Source organism: Sinohyriopsis cumingii, chromosome 5, assembly GCF_028554795.1.
Source record: "Sinohyriopsis cumingii isolate HCF-2022 chromosome 5, ASM2855479v2, whole genome shotgun sequence".
Classification (NCBI taxonomy): Eukaryota; Metazoa; Mollusca; class Bivalvia; order Unionida; family Unionidae; genus Sinohyriopsis; species Sinohyriopsis cumingii.
Genome location: NC_142965.1, coordinates 100,365,703 through 100,386,574, shown reverse-complemented (window position 1 = coordinate 100,386,574; position 20,872 = coordinate 100,365,703). Strand labels below are relative to the sequence as shown.

Genomic DNA, 20,872 nt, shown 5'->3' with positions numbered 1-20,872 from the left:
TATTAATTATTAAAATGTTCTTCTTGTCTTAATAACAGAGTTATTTCACGGTAACATAAATTAATAGTTCTTATTCTTAGGCATGAAATATGAGTGAAGTATTGTTCACATGCACATTACAAAACCATTCAAAAACATTATTTAAATTTGGTACATACGTTGTTTTGTATTTAAAATAATTCCCTTTTCCCACTGCTACAGAATATTCTCCTTATCTTTCACAATCTTGTTTATTTGAGTCTCTCAACAAAATCTTTCAGCATGTGAACTCTCCCCACTGTTGCCAAGTCGAATAACTTATACTTTTTCTTCTAAAGTATTATTTCTTTGTTTACGTGATGACATGTTAAAGTTTTGCAACAATTTATTCCTATGTTGCTAATTGTACAGTACTGCAATTTAATTTTGCAGACAAAACTTTTGTAAAAAATGCCTTGTTCAAATGGAAGTGATACATGTCCTGCCACATGATTTTTTGGCCTTTGTCTGGTACCCTGTTTTGTTCAAGGCTAATTTCTTTGTGTGTATTAATCCACAGAATCTATATTTAGCCTATCTGACTATGTTATGATCTTGACAATTATGTCCAGTCATAATCATCAATTAACAAACAAAACAAAAGGCGCACAGATTAATCAAAACATTGCTGACCCCATTTCTATCTGACCATGTTGTGATCTTGACAATTACATATGGTAATAATCATCAATTTAAAAAATATAACAATCTGCTGTGTGAAGCCCATAACTCTATCAAAATACTGCTGACCCCATATCCTGAAAACATCAACATTACTGATATAATAATAACCTTAGTGGTACGTGTACTTGAGCTAACACTTCTTTCAGTATTGAAAACCCGACATCTGGAAACAGACATCGGGAAAGATAACCAGATTACTTACCTTACCATAAATAAATAGTGGTTCTGGACACATATTAAAATAAAATGTGGCCACCTGTAAGAGGTAAATTTTTCATTTTTGAACTAATAAATTGTCCGCTGGTTAGATGGGTGACCTTTCTTGATGGGTACTTTTGAACTCAAACTTGTAGGTGCCAAGAGATTTAGGCCATTATTGAAGTGGGTGGCTGCTGGTAGGGGGGTCGTTCATGAGGGGGAACACTGTATATGTAGTTTGGATCCACAGACAGTGCATGCATTCACCCTGCCAGTTGAAGCTATTGAAAGTCTTGCATGCAATGTTCTCTTTAAGCTGCACACATGCACAGCCGTGCAGCTGCTCAGACGTTCCCATGCAGATGAATTGTTCTCCACACAGCAGATCAAAATTACCAAATATTCAATCCAACATTAATGCTCAAGTCACTGTAATGCTTGCACAATGCAGCATGCATAGCGTGCACATCTACCATTCGCTGAGAGTTCAAAGACAGGAGTTCAAATCTGGACAAGTTGAGTCACATGAAGATCAAGGTGAGGTGCCATTTTTGGGACATGGTAACCTGGATATCCTAAATCTGGGCAGCAGGTCAGCAAGATTCTTGTTGCAGCCAATATTGTTCCATCTATGATGTCAGAATGTGTCTTAAATCATGGAACGTTATTACTTGGGAGTGATAGGTGATGGTATTCTGTCACCAAAGGGGAAAAGAAGTTAACCAGTTGGGGAATGGAGGCTAAGAGTTGTGTGATATTGTTAACATGACACCAGTCAGTGAAAATGCAGCATTGCACATGTTTTCAAAGTGGAAGTCTGACTGATTCTCTCCACAAGCAATGTACATAACTCTTTTTTATGCAAGGTATCCCACTCAAGAGCCAGGCATGATGATGTATCTCCAGACAAAGATGGAATTTTGATGACCTTAATTACTTGAGTACTATGTCTTTTGCTACAATTGTTCTTAGTATGTTGCTAGATTGAGCTGACTTTTTGACTTTTGACCCAGGATATATCCCATCAGAGACAGGCAATCAGAACTATTTTTGCAATAGCACAGTACATTTTCTGGTCAGTGTATTAAATGTAGGTAAAGCTACCTAACTAGTTTATAATACTTCATGTGAAACAATATACCGTTTGCTATATTTAATGATGCTGACCTAAAAATTGACTGTGCTACAGATAGGATAAAATTCTCAATGCTGTGTGAAATGATCTGTGCACACAGACTATAGACCTACACACTTCATAGCCTCCCAACTGTCTTAACAACTATGGAAAACTTAGTAACAGCCAGAAATGTGTTATGTCAAACATGCTTTATTCTAATTTTGTTAAGTATATCCATTGTGCCCCAGTTGAATCAAAAATATACTTACAATATTTAATGGCAAATAATGCACATACCAGCCAGAATGAATCATTTATCCATCAACACATTAATCCATAAGCAGATTTCACTGTAGCACTTGCCATATTTCCATGACAGAAAAATAAATTTTCAAAGAATCTGTGAACTTTGAAGTTTCACACATGGTTATCCGCTAGGGTCCATATTTGGTGGGCCTTTTACACATGGGGGTAATTTTACAATGAATATTAAGGACAACACAAGTATGTCACAATTAGTTTCACCTCCTTCAAAGCAAAGAAGAGTTTTATATGATAGTGACACAGATCACTAATTACTCCTGAATAACCCAAGCATGGACACTCATGCTACATGTAACTTTTCGTTACAATAATAGCCTATACTACTACAACAGAGGTGTGGGTCCTCTATCATTCCATTATTTACAATATAATTTTCTAAATTGGAACTGATGAAAACAAAACATTTTCTTGTAATAAATATTAGCTATTTATTGTTAATTTCATATAACATCCATATATTAAATGTGATAAGACCTTAATACTATGCAACTTTTTATGCTGTTATTTTTTTGGCTCGCAAATAAAAACTGTGTATTTCGGATGACACGATCATGCCACAGTCCTCATAAATATATTTTAAGGAATGCTCCGTATGTAAACATTTGTTCGTGAACTATATTGCAAAAGTGAGAAGTTCTTTTTCACTTTAAAGAAAATTATTGGGTGAGATAAAGAATCTAAGTTGAGTTTTGGAATGAGCCAAGGATATCCCAGTCGTAGGGTTACACTATACGTCTCCCCCCTCGGCAAGCCTCGTGGGGAGACAAATAATGTAACCCCTTGACTGGGATTTCCTTGTCTTGGTCCAAACCCCAACAGAGATTCTATATCTCTCCCCCTCCCAGCCTGCCTGAGAAAGTTAGGGGCAAATGCTGCCTAATGTTTTCCTACCAGCAATCTTTCCACTGATGATTATCCTCCTAAGGTATCAACCCTGATTAGGGATAAAAGAGATAGAGCTTGCAAGGAGAGGTAAAGCAGCAACATTCGAGCTGCCTGCCCTTGATAACAAAGAGGAAAAACAAAGCAGAGAGAGTGCAGGGTGTAAGTTCTCATCAGATCAAGGTTGCAAGAAGCCAATATGGCATTCACTGCCATGTAGTGAACTGCCCTGTCGACTACCTTGGCAATATGGCATACCAATTCCAAGGCATTCTTGCTCCTGCCTTCTGAGCTAGGTGAAAGACTGCAAGAGATGACAAGTCAGGCAGAGAAGTCAGCATGACATTCATGACATGTATGTATAACATCCACAACTCACACTGTAAAGCATTTCGCTGAACAGGAGATCAGAAGATCAGTCAATATTTAGTCAAAATGAGTCTAAAAAAATGCCATGAAAAACCTCCCCATTGTACCGCTCCGGTGGCCTAGTGGTTAGAGCGTCCACCTCGGATGCAGGAGGTCATGGGTTTGATCCCCGACCAAGTCATACAAGAGACTTACAAAAGTGGTACTAACAGCTGCCTCGCTTGGCATTCAGCACTAAGATGTTAGTGTTAGGACTGGTCGGCCTGGTGTCAGGATAATGTGACTGGGTGGGACATCATGCTACATGTCTGTGGCATGATGCCCCAGTGCTAGACATCACTAAAAACTGCCACATTGCAGACATTGTAGCGATATGACTGAAAAATTGTTAAAGCTACGTAAAAAATCAAAATCACATCACATCACACCTCCCCATTGTAGGCCCCAATTTCCTTTTTTTTTTTTATTTAATCTCCCTACTTGGCTTTTGAAAAGTTAAAAGGTATGTATAATACCCACAACTCACACCATAAAGCATTTTGCTAAACATCTGGTGCCATTTACTTTAAAAGTATAGACTGGTCGGCTAACGGGCTTATCAATATAATGAATCTGTGATTCAAAGTTCATATTTGAAGAAATCCTACTTTGCTACTTTGAAATGGGTCATACACAGCTGCTATAATTAGCAAATAAGGAAAGTAGTTTTATACTATTCGTATGCAGTCATCTTCCTAAGAATATTTTCAAATCTATGAGTGGAGAGCCCCACTGAATTCATTTGCGATTTTGATAATATACACTTACAAACCTAATCTGGTCAAAATCTGACTGGAAGTATGGTCTCTCAAATGCTTACAAACACAAGTCAGATGCCAGATGCAAGATTACCTCATTAATAAGCATAATCTTGGTCATTATACAAACTGTACGAATTTTTGATGATATTAGAAGATTGCCTAAGTTCAATAAAAATCAAACCAGAAATATGGATTAACATGCTCAGTAAATCACATGCAAGAAAACCTCATTAATATGCATAGAATTCTCTTACAGTCTAACCTTTCCACAATCTTGATGATACAGCATACATTTCAATTTTAAAGCAAATCTGATCTGAAATATGTTAATCAGATGCAAGATCACCTCATTAATATGCATAGACCTTTCATTTGCATATTCAAATTCATCTGAAACCTTATGTCCTGGTGAGCTAACAAGAAAGAATTCTGCTGAATACTAAGATGCACCTGTTCTACCTAAGCACATTCCCAATATCCAGCAAAGTCACTATTGTGTGAAATGTGGGTCACTGCGACATCAGTTTTCATGTGATGAACAATACCCTTCAGATTGAGTACACCCATCACAGTTCACTATTCTACATGCAATGGAGCTAAATGTAAAAATCTGTGTTTATGTAACACTGACAATAATAAAGCAAACACTCAATCTTGATGCCAGCACAAAAATATGATAATGCAGTCCAAATGGTTATGTCACACCTATGCTTCACACACAAGACAAAAGAACATTTCAGTATTTTGTCTACCTACTTCAAAACATCATGAAATGTAACATCTCCTCCATTGTGCAATCTCTCTAACTCGTAACACATGTGTTTAAACAGCAGTTTCTCCTTCTCCAAATCCACTTCCAATCTCCCTCTCAACAGTCGCAACAAAAATCTAACTCTTCCAACATGAATCACTCCCTGGAAAACAAAAAATAAAGAGAGAAAAAATTAGCTGCCTTTTATAACTTAAAAAGCAAAGTGTATTAGACCAGGCTTCTCCATCATTTAACTCTGTTCATCATTCACATTAAGCAATGTTAGTACAGATTTTGAAATCTTACTTTAAATTGGCATATCCAGCTTGCTAATTGGTCAGAATATTTTTGTGTAAGAATTCAAGTCCAGTAACATTTTTATGATGAAGTGGCCAATTTTAAACATAAGATAAAACTGCTGGAAAATTATCAGAAAGCAAATGTTGCAATCCAGTTAAATTCCATTAAAAATTTTAAGAAAACTAATCACTAATTGGCAAAGAAGGAAAAACAAGTTACAGTTTTTCAATGAGAAGCACTGTAATGATGATGGTGCCTAAATGTTAAACAATATCTTGACAAATTTCATCTTATTCCAATGAAGCATTGTTTACTTCATTGAATAGCATGCGGAAAACTTTTCTCTCTTGCAGGAGTGATGGACATATATCTTAAAAACAAGAGAAGCATACCTGCCAAAGCATGCCACATCACATGAAAAACATGATTCTAAACTCATAAATCCCTTCAACACAGTAAAGTTTCAAAAAATATGATTTTCAGGAATCTTGGACAAAGTTTTTCAAACTCCCCTCTTCCATTTGCAAACCCCCAAAATATTTATTGACCACTGTGAGATAATTATACCATTAATCAGCATATATGAACAGTAATTAGTCCTGCTCAATATTAAGCTGAAGCTATTCTTGGGTCATACAGATGACACCGAGGCATTTAATAGCAAAGGCTGTCGGAGATAAGCAAACACCTTTCAGAGATTACTTAACAATAGCTAGGGTGATGTGTCAAGTTATATTCTGCTGGAGGAGAGTCTATTTCACTAATGTGCATAGGTAAAGTACAAAGCAGAACAACCCAATTCCCCTTAATTTAAATACATCAAAGAGATGTGCTGAAGAACTGATGTTATAACACATCACTGCACTGAATGAAATTTTAATAAAGTTTGTGATCAGTGGTAATGTTTCTTCGAAGTTGAATTTTCACTATGTATGTATTATTATTTCAGTTGTTGGAATAGTGTTCAAGTGCAATTTTTTTCTTAATAGTGCAATTCAGGAAGCAATACACTATCAGCAAAACAAGCACAGCAGAAAGGGGCAGTATTTAATTCATGCAAACACTGCAAACAGATCTACATTTCCCATTCTGAAGTACACAATGTCTGCTGAAATAGAAGCACCATCTGTATGTAGTATATTTGATGTGCTGAACTGAATATTCAGATTAATTCTCTTTATTATTATTATTATTATTATTATTATTACTGTTATCATAATCTAGTTAAAAATATTAACTATTAATTGAGCCATGCTTTTCTGGATGATTAAGTCCATTTTCATGGATTAAAAACAATAATAAACACATGCTAATATCTGCATAGTTGATTTGTGTTCATAATGCATTAACATGCAAACTGTACAGAAGCATTTATTACTGCTGTATTACCTGCATAAACACCATTAATTATTATGTTCTCCCCCTCCCCCCCCAATGAAATGGTCGGTCCCAAATGTGATATATGTTGATGTTTCTAAAGACAAGCATATCTAATTGTCAAACTTCAACAGATAACAGTTTTCTGACAATGCTAACATTATGTACATCAAGAACACCTCAGATCTGACCAGGATTCACCCTGAGAATCCAGCTGGGAAGTTTGGACAACAGTACCATATAGTTAGTTTCTAGTGAATGCAAAGACGAACACTAATGACACTTGCATTACCTTCAAACCCCATATTGTGTTAATCAGAGCAGCAAAGACTGCATGCAATTAAGCATATATTTGGCCATCTAATGGATTTTAAGACAGAAATTTGAGTTTTTTTAAATTTAATTTGACTGTGGTTGTGCTTATGTGAGTACCTGTACATATTTATTTGTATGGCATAGATATTTGACAATGGTAAGTCTAATAAATATTTCTTTCTTGGTAAGTGTATTAAATGCTTTGAAAAAACAGACCAAGCTTTTTTATTCAGATTTGAAAACCCAAACATTTTATGTAGACCTATATGAAAAGATAGCTTATTCTTAACTCAACATTGCTTATTTTGGTCACATGCACTGCCCAACCCCAACCACCAACATCAAAACAGACTTTTTAAGTCTAAAAAAACCCAACCAACACTATGAATACGGCCAGTGTTGGGAAGTAAAACCTTTTTTATGTTTAATAGCATGTTCTGCCAGATATCATGAGAATGATAATGTCTTCAATTCAACTGAACATTGAAGGCAATGAGAAACCAATCGTTGCACTTCCTGAGGTCATAAGACAAGATCAGGGCTTGCATTTTGAGCTCCTGATCAATCTATTGCTGTGATCCTAACCCCATGTTTAAAGAGGGAGAATAAGCATGTCCCTGATAGAATTGACCTAATTCTATAATGATCGATCAAATGTATGAACAAAATCCATCAAAGTGTTTAGGAAATAGATGCAACGAAAAATCTTTAATCAAAACCTTAACACAAAATTTACATCTGTGATCTTGACCACAAGGTAAATGAGGTGAGTAAACATGCTTAAGTTTTAACTTTATAATGATTTGTGATAAGTGATGAGAATCTATCATGGGGATTAGGAAACAGATGCAAATGAAAATTGTATAATAAGCCTTAACCAACTAATGTCATATTGTCATCAGAAATATGACTGTTTCACTTCCCAATGTGGGCTTGACAATAAAAATGCAGAACATACACCAGAGAGGCTTCTATTTCATGCTGTCAAGGTCTGGTGTTGAAGTACCGCTAGCGATTTATTCTAGAATAATTAAGAATGGTGCTTAAGCCTATCAATGCATTAAAAAAATATGAACTGAACTGACTGAAAATGTAATTGTTTAGGACAAACTTTCTAAACTAAGAAAATTCATCATGATTTCAATAATACATTTTACATCTGATTACAAATTTTTTATCTTTACCCATTTCTACTGGGATTTATTTCAATTATATGATACTGCTTAAAATCCTTTATGAATGTTACCATGATGGCTCTTCTACTAATTATGTGGGTTCAATTAATGGGCTGATTAGCATCTTGTGACATCTAAATACCTAATGCATGTCATAAATCATATATTCTAATGCATAAAATGCATCCAAGACATTTGAAAATGCAAAAGTATATATGCTTGTTTTATTTACTGAATACGATTTCACATCCTACAAGTGTAAAATCAATTTATGCCAATATATAAAAACAAAAGCAGCTACCTTGCGGTTAACATCGGTAAGGTTCCAGGTGTTCTGAAACTGCCGAATGTCATTGTAGCTGAGCAGGGCATCTTCTTCATTAGAATAAAATAGGGAGAAGTTCTCCATAATGATGGCTAGAAAGAAATCAAAATATTTCATATATATCTTACAAATACTTCGTATCTAATTTGTAATCAGTGTATACAGATTATAACCCTTGTCAATTAAACACTAGTGTTTATACTGTAGTGGAGCAGATATGTTTTCTTTTAATTCTACAATATTTATTCTAAGTAGTATTAGCATATGGCTTTCAGAATAACTCTTGCTGGCTCAGTAATGTTCAACAGGACTGATGTTGTAAGAGGCAACCAATGGTGGCAGAACCATGGTGGCTCAGTGATTAGTATGCCAGACACAAAATAAAAGGATCTGAGTTTGAATCCTGCCAACGGATTAATCCAGGTCAGCTAGTGCAGAGTACTTCAACTTTCTTTTTTCTAAATAACCTACTGTGAAACACCAAACCAAACCAAACTTCATTCAATCAGCATAACTGTTTTACCCAGCTTGCAATGCTGTTCAGTCTCAAACATCGTTTACAACAGAAATAAACTGACAAGTCTAATCACAAAATCAACTTGTGCAGGACAAGTTATGAAAGTAAATTATGATAATTGTTTCACAAAATAAAGGCTTAAATTGCCAATTATCCTTATGAGTTACAAATACAAACTGATTTTAACTGCCTTAACTCACATGTGTAAAAGTGTTCAAAGACTGAGAAAAAGAGATAATTTTACAATACACCATTAGCTTTCTAAATGTATTTGGGGTCAATATATTTCCACCATTAGCTTTTCATCTGTATTTGGTCTCAATAAGTTTCCAACACTAACTTTGTATACATATTTTAGGCCAATGAGTTTACTCCATTAGCTTTTTATATAAGGTATAACGGTACCAACTGCACAAGTGGAGGTGGGCGGGGCTTAAGGTGTAGGGAACATTGTATTTCGAAATAAACAACAAAACTAGCTGTGACTGGTGCATTTTATAAGATTTGTACTTTCTGTTAGACTTTAAAAAAAGTTGTGCCTCCTGGCAACATGTGAGATTATGTTAATTCCTATCTAGATGATATTTTGTATTTTTTTTTATTTTTTTAAAATGTGGTACACATGTCTGAAACTGTCTGTTGTGACTAGATAACTCTTACCCCTCTCTAGTTCCAGCAGTGTTATCTCTCTTAAATGCAACGGAGTACCTGGTTTTGTGCTTGTCAAATTGACAATCTAACACTGCTTTCTAGAAAAGTGTGTGACATGCATGCTAAGTAGGATAGAAAATATATTTATTTATCCAAACATCAGCATTAAGGTCTATGGAAAAACAATTGGTACCATGATACCTAAATTGAAGAATAGCCTCACAGTGTATCCATAGAAAGGCATAAATGTGGGCAGCATTTATGAACTTTACTAGTTTGATGTAGGAAAACAAATGGGTGCTGAACAGTTTTGGTCAAAAATTTGAAATACTTTAAGAATAAAATGTATGAAATCTTCAGAAAATAGCACAAGTTGGCTTTGGATGGGGACTTTTGATAACTATAGCTATGGCAGATATAGACTTGTGTTGCCTGATGCCTTTATATCTTTGCTGTTAGCTCCTAGATTGGAATACATGCAACAAAATTAGATATGTAAACATAATATAGTTTATTTTGGCCAAATATTGACTATTTTAGCTGTGAAAGATGAAAAATCATGTGTACAAAAACAGCTATCTTGTTCTTGTAAGGCATGCCATAAACCAGGATAGAGAACACTCTAAGTACACTTGTAGATAGATCACTTGTATAATGTAGGATGTTCTGGCATGAGTAATTTTAGGTAATTTATTAAAGATATGGTATTCCTACCCACTTTGATTTGAATTGTCCTGCTCTAATTGTCCATTTGTGTACACTTTCCTGCCTTGAAATTGTTCATGCAGTTAGTTAAGTTCCCTTGCATTCCCTTTTGTTGAAGTAGCAGGGAATACCAACAAACAAGAGCAGTTTCTTTCAGTCAGCATTTCCCACTGACACTTGTATAAGCCCAGTTATATTCTACTATTGACTTTCAATCAATTCTATTTATTTCTGTCCATCTGTTCTTGTGGAATTTCCATATTAGGTCCAACATTACTGATGGATAACCATTTTAGTCACACAGTGTGCATTCATTCCATTCAAATCCACAGTGTTCTTGAAACTTTGCATCCCATCACAAGAATCCAAATTGGCATAAGATCATGTCTGCATGGTTATGGAAGGCTCCACTCTACATGCCGGCATTGTAGAAAATATGAACTATGTGATATGAAAGAGCCGTGTCATCTTAAAAATTAAAATTACATGACTCTTGAGGTCTCCACTAAATATAGAAGTGTAAATGTTAGGTTCTAACTTTATCAATAATGTATTTATGGATAATTTAATTGCAATGAAGTTAATGCAGGTTGTTCATGAACTCATATATATTACATGGATAATATATTAGAGGTTACCACAACTTATGTATATCCTTCAATTATCTCCCTTACACCAGTCATAACATTTAAATATAATAAAAACTCAAATTTTCAGTGACTGGTTATGAAAATAAAGAGAAGATTTGTAAAGTACATGTATTATATTTGCCCTCAATGTTGATGCAAATGTAAGTAGAAGCAGTTTAATAATTTCTCACATAAAGTGTACAAGTTTAAAAACTGATAAAGTATGTTTTTTTCATCAAGGCAAGTTACAGCCTAACTTTTTAGCCCATTATTGTTAATTTCTTATGTAGAAGAAATATACATTATATGTATTTATATTATCTAAATTATTCACCCTTTTATCTTAGATGGAAATGAACACCAGTTCACCTGAAATTTGAATACCTGTAAGGGATGTTATATCACAGTTGCCTTTGGGCTGTCCTTGGACCTATGGGACCCTGCCCCATATATTTGTCCAAGGTAAGGTCATCAAACTTTCACTTCTCATTTTTCGCATTGCTGATTTTGTCTCCTTTAATTCCTTTATCATAAGCTACCTCTCCATTTTGAATATACACTTTACTCCTGTTTTTAATTCTATTTGACGCACTATACTTAGTGTTTATATTTGGCATTTTTCTGTATTTTATCCCCCTAATTTCACCCCCCCCCCATCCAACATAACCACTTAGAAGCTGTGATTTACTATATTTGGTGACTGATTGGCTTACTGAATCAATTTTATTCACATTACAAAGGAGGGAAGCTTTCTATTTGTGTTACAAAGAGGATGGGTAGGTAGACCTTTGTGTGAGGACTGGTGGTTAGTGACTTCATGTATCTGCAGACAGCCTGGCAACATGTGAGATTATGTTAATTCCTATCTAGATGATGTTTTGTATTTTTTATGATTTTTTTAAAATGTGGTACACATGTCTGAAACTGTGTCTGTTGTGACTAGATAACTCTTACCCATCTATAGTTCCAGCATAGTTACCTTACTTAAATGCAATGGAGTACCTAGATTTGTCCATGTTAAACTGACGATCTAACACTGCCCTCTAGAAAAGTGTGTGACATGCACACAAAAGTAGGATAGAAAATATATTTATTTCTCCAAACATCAGCATTAAGGTCTATGTAAAAACAACTGGTACTGTGATACCATAAGGCAAAACAAAATATGTGTTGCCGTTTGCACTAGTTTAAAAACTTATGGTCGGCAAGACATAGTTTTCCAACAATGTAGAAACACACATATTTTTGGTGCCTAAATTGGAGTCAATGAGTTTACACCATTAGCTTTTGATATGTATTTGAAGCCAATGACAGTGAGTATTACACTAGTATACCCAAGTGTGGAGGAGAAAGCAACAGAAAGCAACTTTAAAAGACTTTCACTGCAGAGTGTGGATAACCTATAATCAGAACAAATAATTAACACTCAATTTCACTGCCTGCAAAGTGTGGATAACCTCTAATTAAAAATAAAACAAATGCCTACCAATGCCATCCTAAATTTGCCTGAACTGAATGAAAAGTTAAATGGTTTGTTTTGCTTCCTACTTAAGAACTTACCAACTAGCAGATTAAGCACGATGTATGTAATGATGACATAGAAAGAACAGAAATACATCAGAGATGCTGTGAAGTTTCCACAATCCGTCTCCCAGAAGCTCCTGCCAGGTGAACAAAATGGACGGCTCACCTGAAATATGTGCATGTACATATAACAGATCTTACATAAGAATAGAACTCCTTCACCATATGGCCCTCTTTATAATATGGTTCCTATTATAAGGCCATGCATCCCTTTTTATTAAGTTGTAGCAGAATTATCATTAACTTCATTTTTAAGGGGTCTCACTGTAATGTGGCATACTCTGTGGTTCCTATGGACAATTTTATAACCAGGAAGGAGTGTACTCATCTTGCACAAATTTCACAAAACATAACCAATGATTTCTATCTCCTACAAGATCTGCTAAGCAACGATTGAAATTTAAATGAATTAGTACAAATGAAAATTTAATGTTTCACATTTTTTAAAAACATTTTTTTAAATGCTTATATTCCAGAAACTCCAAAATTTTGTTACAATTATTGCTGTTTATGAAATGTTTAATAGGTAGATTTTTATACCTTGTGTAATAATCTTTATATGTAATCTTTAGCTTGTGTAATATTGATGTGTAATCATAGTTTTGTAATCTTTAACCACCTTATTTGCCAGCCTGTAAGTCAATAAATGTTTACTAGAAATTATGGGCCTCATCATTTCCTGAAATATGTCAGTATGCCTGAGGAATCCCAATAACCTAGACCCAGACCCAGACCCATCTTACAAAGTTTGTTGCTTTTCACTCCTTTCTGTTATTTATTTTAAGAGCATGGACTCGTAACCAAAAAATATCTCAACCAAATGCTGCATAACTACAAGAAGTGTACATGTACTTACTGATAAAGGATAATCTTATTTGTTGGGAATGGAGAGGTTGTTAAAAAAATCAAACAGCATGCTAAATGGTCATTACTTGTGATTTAACCTAATGGAGTCTATATGGAAAACTATTATGAAAATTTAAATTTTTAAAATGAATGAGTATGGTATGTATATTAATAGTTTCCATTTACTATAAGCATGAAGAAGGTCTGAAATCTCTCATATCGGGGCATATTTTATTTTGATATGCCTCCCTCTTTCTCTTCAAAACAAAACTTTTGGAAAAAGTATGTTAGCATCAGTGACGCAATTTCCCCATTGCCTCTAATCTGAAACTGAAACATCATACAGTAATAACATTAATTTTGATGAAACTGGAAGTTACTATAGTTTCATTCCACACAGTACTGGAAATTTTATCCTATCTGTAACTCAGTAAATTTTCAGGTCAGCATCATTAAATGCAGTTTAAAGTACAAAATTCATGCAAAATACTTCATGTGTAACAAATTAGGAACTTTTACCTACAGTTAAAGATCCTAACCAACGAAGTAAACACGACAAAGCTGGTGTATTGATCTGGCCTTGTATTATACTCAACATCAACTTATATATGAATGAAGGACAGAAAATTTACAAACTTTGCAAACTGGACTTGTACTCCGCAATGACTTAACAGGCTGGCAAATATGGTAGTGCCATTATGAAGACAAAATTCACACATTTAACAAACAAACTATGAAACAACTCAATGACAAGTATTGTGGACAACTTGTTGTCATAAAATATTATGTCCTGAATTATGATTAGCATTATAGAAATGGAAGTATATACACATACATGTACTACTAATGTGTAATGGAAGTATATACACATACATGTACTATTAATGTGTAATGGAAGTATATACACATACATGTACTATTAATGTGTAATGGAAGTATATACATATACATGTACTATTAATGTGTAATGGAAGTATATACACATACATGTACTATTAATGTGTAATGGAAGTATATATACATACATGTACTATTAATGTGTAATGGAAGTATATACATATACATGTACTATTAATGTGTAATGGAAGTATATACACATACATGTACTATTAATGTGTAATGGAAGTATATACACATACATGTACTATTAATGTGTAATGTAAGTATATATACATACATGTCCTATTAATGTGTAAACCCAAGAGCAAGTTATGGCTAAACATTTAGTGTCAAATTAAAATACAACACTGTCTCACAATAAGGCCTTCATTATAAAAGTTCCACACACCATGCCCTCAATATCTTATTTACATCAGAGTCAAAAAGCAACGTCCACGCTATAATTGTGAGCATGTTATCTCCAGCTCAACATCAAGAAAATACAAAAAGGGATGTCAAATGGGGATGTTTACTTGTATTCGTATTGGGAATAATAATCAATAATGAGCTTATTCTAATGAAGTAGTTTGCTTTTTGTGTAAATTACCTTTATTGTCAAGATACACAACCTTTGAAACATCATTAACAACATTCCTCAAAGAGATTTTGAAAACTATCTCATGTACACTAAAACATTGTGTAATATTTTTGATTCAACAAAACAACCAGATTCATTTTTTCAAACACGACACTGCATGAAACATGTCAATATCAAAACAATTTTGTAAACTTCTAGACTTTTAGTAAATACTGCTGCTGTGATTTTACTGCAAGTAATCCTGAAACTTCATCCTCTCATCATTGAGGTCTGTGAATACCTGCTCAGGAATTTCAAGTTCACAACAAACTCTGAATCTAGCTTCTCCACAATGAACTATATCTGTGAAACAAAACTTTGCATTTACCAAGTACCAATTTTGCTTGATTGCCTTGCTATCTTTGACCACATTTATGAATGAGTACTTAAAATTAGGTTTTCACAGACATGCTCATGGATGTAGCTGTAATTGTAGATTGAATTTAATATTTACCACATTTGAATATACAAAGGCATATTGCATTCATAATGATTAGACTGAAACAATTAAAAATTAGGACAAAAGTATGAATTTCACTTGAGAAAACAAGCGTATGATTTTATTACATACGATCCAACATCTTAATTGCACTTGCCATATAATCATGCATGATTTTATTATATATCACCCCTCAGCATAGTCCTACTTACCATACAATCATGCATGATTTTGTTGCAGATGATTCCCCATCTTAAGCATACTTACCATACAATCAGGCATGATTTTATTACATACCACCCCTCAGCATAATCCTACTTATCATACAATCATACATGATTTTATTATATATCACCCCTCAGCATAGTCCTACTTTTCATACAATCATGCATGATTTTATTATTATCCCTAAGCATAGTCATACTTACCATACAATCAGGCATGAATTTGTTGCAGATGATTCCCCATCATAAGCATACTTACCATACAATCAGGCATGATTTTATTACATATCACCCCTCAGCATAGTCCTACTTACCATATAATCATGCATGATTTTATTATATATCACCCCTCAGCATAGTCCTACTTACCATACAATCAGGCATGATTTTATTACATATCACCCCTCAGCATAGTCCTACTTATCATACAATCATGCATGATTTTATTATATATCACCCCTCAGCACAGACCTACTTACCATATAATCATGCATGATTTTATTATATATCACCCCTCAGCATAGTCCTACTTACCATACAATCATGCATGATTTTATTATATATCACCCCTCAGCACGGTCATACTTACCATACAATCATGCATAATTTTGTTACAGATGATTCCCCATCTTAAGCATACTTACCATACAATCATGCATGATTTTATTCCAGTCTTCTCCAGTTACTATCCTGAACAGTAAGGCAATGGCACTGGATGCTGATTTGAAGTTGGCATGTCTACATGTGCGTAAAAAGAAACATTACTAAACATTAATATTAAATAGTGATCAGAATGCAACAGAATGTAAAACATGGCTCGTGTCACAAACAGCAAATAACAGAAAATAATGTGGAATGAAACACACTAAATGCATACACTCATAAACTCAAACATACAAACATGCACATAAACAGACACACAAACACATATACATACATATATATGCATATATATTGTACAAGACATTGCAAAACTTCACTGATGGACTTCATGCTTAAGATTCTTCTAAGAATAAAAATGCTGCTCCAATTTGGACAAGAAAAAAATATGCATATTTCCTACTGCACTGGTTTAAAAATTAGTGTAGATAGGTAGCTTGTCGTTTTTGTTTTCAAACATCATATATATATATATATATATATATATATATATATATATATATATATATATATATATATATCTTATAATGATAAGTATATATCATGCACTAACCACTTCAAGTATAGGGCAAAACTGTGGCTAAATTAGATGCAAAAATCAATTTCAGGAATATTTTCTTTTCTTACCCTGGTGGGGATGGGAAAAAAGTGCTAGGGTTGTCAAAAGAAGCATGGATGGTAGGCCAACCAGAAGCACATACTTTTCCTGGCCATAGCTTCCGAAACTATCAACACCACAAAATATCTGCTTGGATTGGATCTGTGCTTAATGGGACTGCAACATATATTGTCCAACTTAACTCCTTGTCTTTACTGTCATTTGCAGTTCTTATGCAGAGACAGAGTTTGAGAGCTTGGATCATACAGTCTGTGAAATCTATTAAAGGGGGCAGCTGAATAAGTGTCAACTGTGTGGCAAGATAACATAGTGTTACTTGGCACTGTCAGGTATCAAATTCGAAGCTTGATCAAAAGGATAATCAGGTGAGAAAACAAAATGGGACTAAGGTCAGATACACAAAAATGAGGACTCTATATTACTGAACAATTATTATTAGCAGATTGATCAAAAGGACAATCAACTTAAAAACAAAGTCAGAGCTACCCTCACAAGCCATGAGATTATCTTCCCACATGCACTGGAAGGTAACTTGGAAAATATCACTTGGGAATTAGAACTCACCGATGGCAAAACATTTATTGCATCAAACATAGTGTTTATAGAGCAAACCACAAAATAAAATATAAAAACTGTAAATACAAGTGTTGTGTAATAAATACTATCATAAAAAGATCAACACAATGCATATCATGTATGCATTTCTGAATCTGAATAGTGACATGAAAAGGTAAAAATATTTGAATTGACAGTATTTGTATGAAGTTTCAAACATTACCCCTAGATTTATCAGGTGTTCTTTGTTTGTCGTACTTATAAGATGACACCTAATCTGCATGAATCGAATTTTCAGGAAAAATACGTTGACTTAGAAGCAAGTATTTACAGTATGTATTTACTGCAAATATAATGTTGTTCTATTCCTTTTTTCTTTTATTAAAGCACATATTTAATATGACATTATACAAAAGCAACACTTTGCTGCATTTAATACTACTGAAAATGGAAGTCCCATCTTTAATAAAATGAATAACAATCAAAGGAAATAACAAATGTGAGTGAGAAATACAAAATTAGAATGAATTTCTGGGACTGTAAATGAAAGATTACAGCTAAAATGCAAACATTAATAGAATGCAAATCAAGCACAAATGAATGCAAATACAAAGAAAGGCAGACATAAAAATTATTCATATCAGGGTTTGTATACATACTCATGAAGAGATTTCAGCATGGTTTAATTCCTGCAATTGTCATGATTTTGTTTTAAGCTGCATAAGTGTCTTAGCTGCAAAAATGTAACATGCATGTTTTTTTAAATCAGAAAATTTACTAAAAACGAACAGTGAATACATTTTCCCAAATAAAGAATTTAAAGTCCTCCTGTAGGCCCAACTGATTTTTTTAAATACTTTTTTCTTCTGAACACAAACAATTTGAAACCTTACCTTCCAAGGTTATAGCCATACTTGACAGAGCCAAAGAGTATGACTCCTGAATAAGCATAAAACAGCATTAGTAGAAACATTCCCATAATGATGAAAAGACTCTTGAAAACTGACATCGCAACTGTCTGCATCAACATCTTCAAAGTAGCCTGATAGAAACAGTGAACAGAAAACAATTTATGAGTAGCCTGATAGAAACAGTGAATAGAAAACAATTTAACATGGTAGCCTGATGAAAACAGTGAATAGAAAACAATTTAACACGCTAGCCTGATGAAAACAGTGAATAGAAAACAATTTAAGAATAGCCTGATGGAAACTGAGAATAAAAAACAATTTAACAGGGCAGGCTGAGAGACAAGTGAACAGAAAACAATTTAACAAAGTAGCCTGATGGAAACAGTGAAAAAGAAATCAATTTATTGATGTATATTATGTGGCATGATACCAGTGAAATGCAAGCTGCATAGTTCAAGTTTAAACACAATGAATAGATAATTTGGGAAATTATTTTTTCACCTGCTTCATTATAGTAAAGTGCAGTGAACATAATTCCAATTTTTCCAGCTGCAGTGTCTAATTATAACTCTTTCAGCAGCAATGCCATAAGAGACATCTATGTAAAAGTTACAGTTCAAAAAAATTTTGTTTCAAACTTTGTGCAGATTTAATATAGGGACTGGATAAGAGATGGAGTTTGGTTGTGTTGTTTTACATCACTGCATATAGGAATTGGATAAGAGATGGAGTTTGGTTGTGTTGTTCTTACATCACTGCATACAGGGATTGGATAAGAGATGGAGTTTGGTTGTGTTGTTTTACATCACTGCATATAGGGATTGGATAAGAGATGGAGTTTGGTTGTGTTGTTCTTACATCACTGCATATAGGGATTGGATAAGAGATGGAGTTTGGTTGTGTTGTTCTTACATCACTGCATATAGGGACTGGATAAGAGATAGAGTTTGGTTGTGTTGTTCTTACATCACTGCATATAGGGATTGGATAAGAGATGGAGCTTGGTTGTGTTGTTCTTACATCACTGCATACAAAGGTGACACTTGATTCCTCAGAAGACTTTATTGGTGTTTTATTGGGTCACTCGATGCTCTTTACAGGCACGCTGCACGTATTACATACACACATTACCAGTTCACTTATTACAAGAAACTGATGAACTTCAAATATGAACAAATATATCTGACAAAAAAGGAAGATGACTCCATACCCAGTTTATTTATGGCATAGTTTTTCATAAATGGTTATGATTTATTGGCAAAAATTGTTGGGATCACAAAAGAGGCAACACAGAAAATGAATTTATGAGTTTGATACCTTCTGATATTTATGTATTTTTAATTTTCATGACTCGAGCAATATTATAATAAAAAGAGTTTTTTCTCAAAAAGGCTGTTGGAAAAACTCATACCAGCAAACATAATTTATAATCTCCCATTTTGATTTTCCATAAAATATGCAACAGTATTAAATGATACTTACATGTTTTCCTGTGATTGTGAAGAACCTTAACACAATAACGATGAACCCAAATGAGTAGCTGAATCTGTCCTGTAATGAGAGGTTGATACGGTAAGAGAGATGATAAATTCTCTCAGTGTCAGATTTATCCATAGGTATGTTTAAATACTGCTTACACTAATGAATATTTTATATCCAACTGCAAACTACATAGACACAGATCTGCACAAAATGCTGCAGCATATCTAGGTCAATGCAGCTGGTTAGGAATATTCAGTAAAACAAACAATATGGACACTGATCTGCTGTTGAGTATGCCATGACAGAGCAGGGTCTATGGAGTTTGTGATTGGATGGAACCTATATACGAGTACATACAGTAACAGATATTATAAGGAATTATGGTTTGGATTTATCAACAAGAGGATGAGATCATACAGATGATACCATTCATGCTCTTTTACAGCTAGTACAATTGTTTACAGGTGATGGCAGACAATGCACTAGTTAAAACAATCAACACATCTATCTAAATTCACATCTTTCTATTTGGATAAATGCTCAAGACAACTCTGTTTACAGAAGTTAATTATACTGTTGCAACTTTGTATATGATAGCTGTATTCAAAAGTTATTTTGAAAAATATGAAATTTGATAATACAAAAATTTGTCAAAGGCTGTGCATGTATATAAAGAGTTTCATGTCATATCAACACAATCATGGCTATATAGTGAAAAATAAGTTTACAAATTGGCACAGAAAACAACAATTAAGGAAATAAGGGCATAATTTTTTGTCAATTTATGGTATAAACTGCATTCTTTTAAAACATCAGACTTTCTGAGCTGGACCATCATTGTGGGATGCATCGCAGGGTAAAAGGTTGTTCCTAACATCACCTCTTATGGCATGCTGGAG

The 20,872-nt window shown here is 34.0% G+C and overlaps 1 protein-coding gene across 1 annotated transcript in view; it reads right to left on the bottom strand.

Moving 5' to 3' along the window:
• Positions 1 to 20,872, bottom strand: part of LOC149799876 (sodium leak channel NALCN-like) — a 158,295-nt gene that overhangs the window by 16,659 nt on the left and 120,764 nt on the right. The window contains exons 32-37 of the mRNA XM_089959315.1: positions 19,974 to 20,042; positions 18,474 to 18,622; positions 16,391 to 16,484; positions 12,698 to 12,827; positions 8,612 to 8,727; positions 5,149 to 5,306 (exon numbers count right to left, since the gene is read on the bottom strand). Coding sequence (XP_089815441.1) covers positions 5,149 to 5,306; positions 8,612 to 8,727; positions 12,698 to 12,827; positions 16,391 to 16,484; positions 18,474 to 18,622; positions 19,974 to 20,042 — 716 coding nt within the window. The remainder of the gene's footprint in view (positions 1 to 5,148; positions 5,307 to 8,611; positions 8,728 to 12,697; positions 12,828 to 16,390; positions 16,485 to 18,473; positions 18,623 to 19,973; positions 20,043 to 20,872) is intronic.